Below are 1,069 nucleotides of genomic sequence, written 5' to 3' on the forward strand. Positions count from 1 at the left end.
GGCCTGGGCAAAGGGAGCGATTTCAGCTTGGTTGCCTCTTTCCCTAACTCCAGGGGCTCCCTGCAAAGACTGCTTCCTGTCCAAACACATCTCCTTTTCCCCTTCTCATATCCATTCCAGAAGAGAAGGCAGGGCCAGTCCCCTTGGTGAAGCTTGTCCAAGCCTGAGCCTGGGCTCTCAGTCTAGGATCATCCTCCCCCACCTTGGAGACTGATAACAAATGCCTGGACCACAGCTGGACCAGTCTTGGGGATCAAAGAGCGTCCCTCTCTCCCCCGCCCCCCTCCCCCCAATCTCTAGGCACCAGATCCACACAGCTGTGAATCTGAGCTGCGACATCTCTCAGAGTTGAGGAGTCCCAGAGAAGAGGAAGAGATTGCTCCAAATCCTCTGCAAAGCCCAAGGCTAAGTCCAGCTCAGGGTGGGATGGCATTATGCATTAGCAGGCAGGATAAATCGAATTCACAAATTCACACTAAGGGGTGAATGGCTGGACTTCAAGGCCTTCCTTCCTTCCTTCCTTCCTTGGGTGTTGGCATTTTGAAGGACTGGGCATAGAAACCCAAAAGAATATGAATGGGGGACGGGAGGTTCTTTCGGAGACTGGGGGGGGAGGGGGGGCAAGTTACACTGAAGGTTGAGTGTCCAGGCCCAGGCGGTGCGGTTCCCTCTTTGTCCCATCCCGAGTCCCACGTCCGGCCGCTGCTCACTGCCGACCAGCACGTAATAGTTGCTGAATAAATAAATGCTTGTGAGCGAAGATCCGTGTCCCACCGCGAAACTGATCCGGGGCCAAGGAAAGTTTGGCTTTTGCCCCGCCGCCTTGGGCTCCCTCCAGCGCGATCGCCCACACCTTCTAGGCCATGTCCGGGCTCGGGGTGGGGAGCTTTCCGGGGCGGGCGGCTGCACGGAAGGGACTGCAGATCGGACGTGTCCACGTCCCACTGCCCTAAACCCAGCAGGGGAGGCCGACGACGACGGGGGGGAGCCCGGGCCCACGCGTGTCCCCCTCCCACTCCGGTCCCGGGGTCGGTGGGGCTGGGGTTCCCCCCTTCCCCCGCCGCCGCGG

General features: G+C 59.6%; 1 protein-coding gene across 1 annotated transcript in view; it reads left to right on the forward strand.

The window, feature by feature from the left end:
• The first annotated feature begins 745 nt into the window (after nucleotides 1-745).
• The window catches only part of LOC105991236 (protein WWC2-like), a 115,126-nt gene continuing 114,802 nt past the window's right edge, over nucleotides 746-1,069 (forward strand). The window contains exon 1 of the mRNA XM_013023847.1: nucleotides 746-1,032. Within this exon, the coding sequence (XP_012879301.1) occupies nucleotides 746-1,032 (287 nt within the window). The remainder of the gene's footprint in view (nucleotides 1,033-1,069) is intronic.

Source organism: Dipodomys ordii, unplaced genomic scaffold, assembly GCF_000151885.1.
Source record: "Dipodomys ordii isolate 6190 unplaced genomic scaffold, Dord_2.0 Scaffold4, whole genome shotgun sequence".
Classification (NCBI taxonomy): domain Eukaryota; kingdom Metazoa; phylum Chordata; class Mammalia; order Rodentia; family Heteromyidae; genus Dipodomys; species Dipodomys ordii.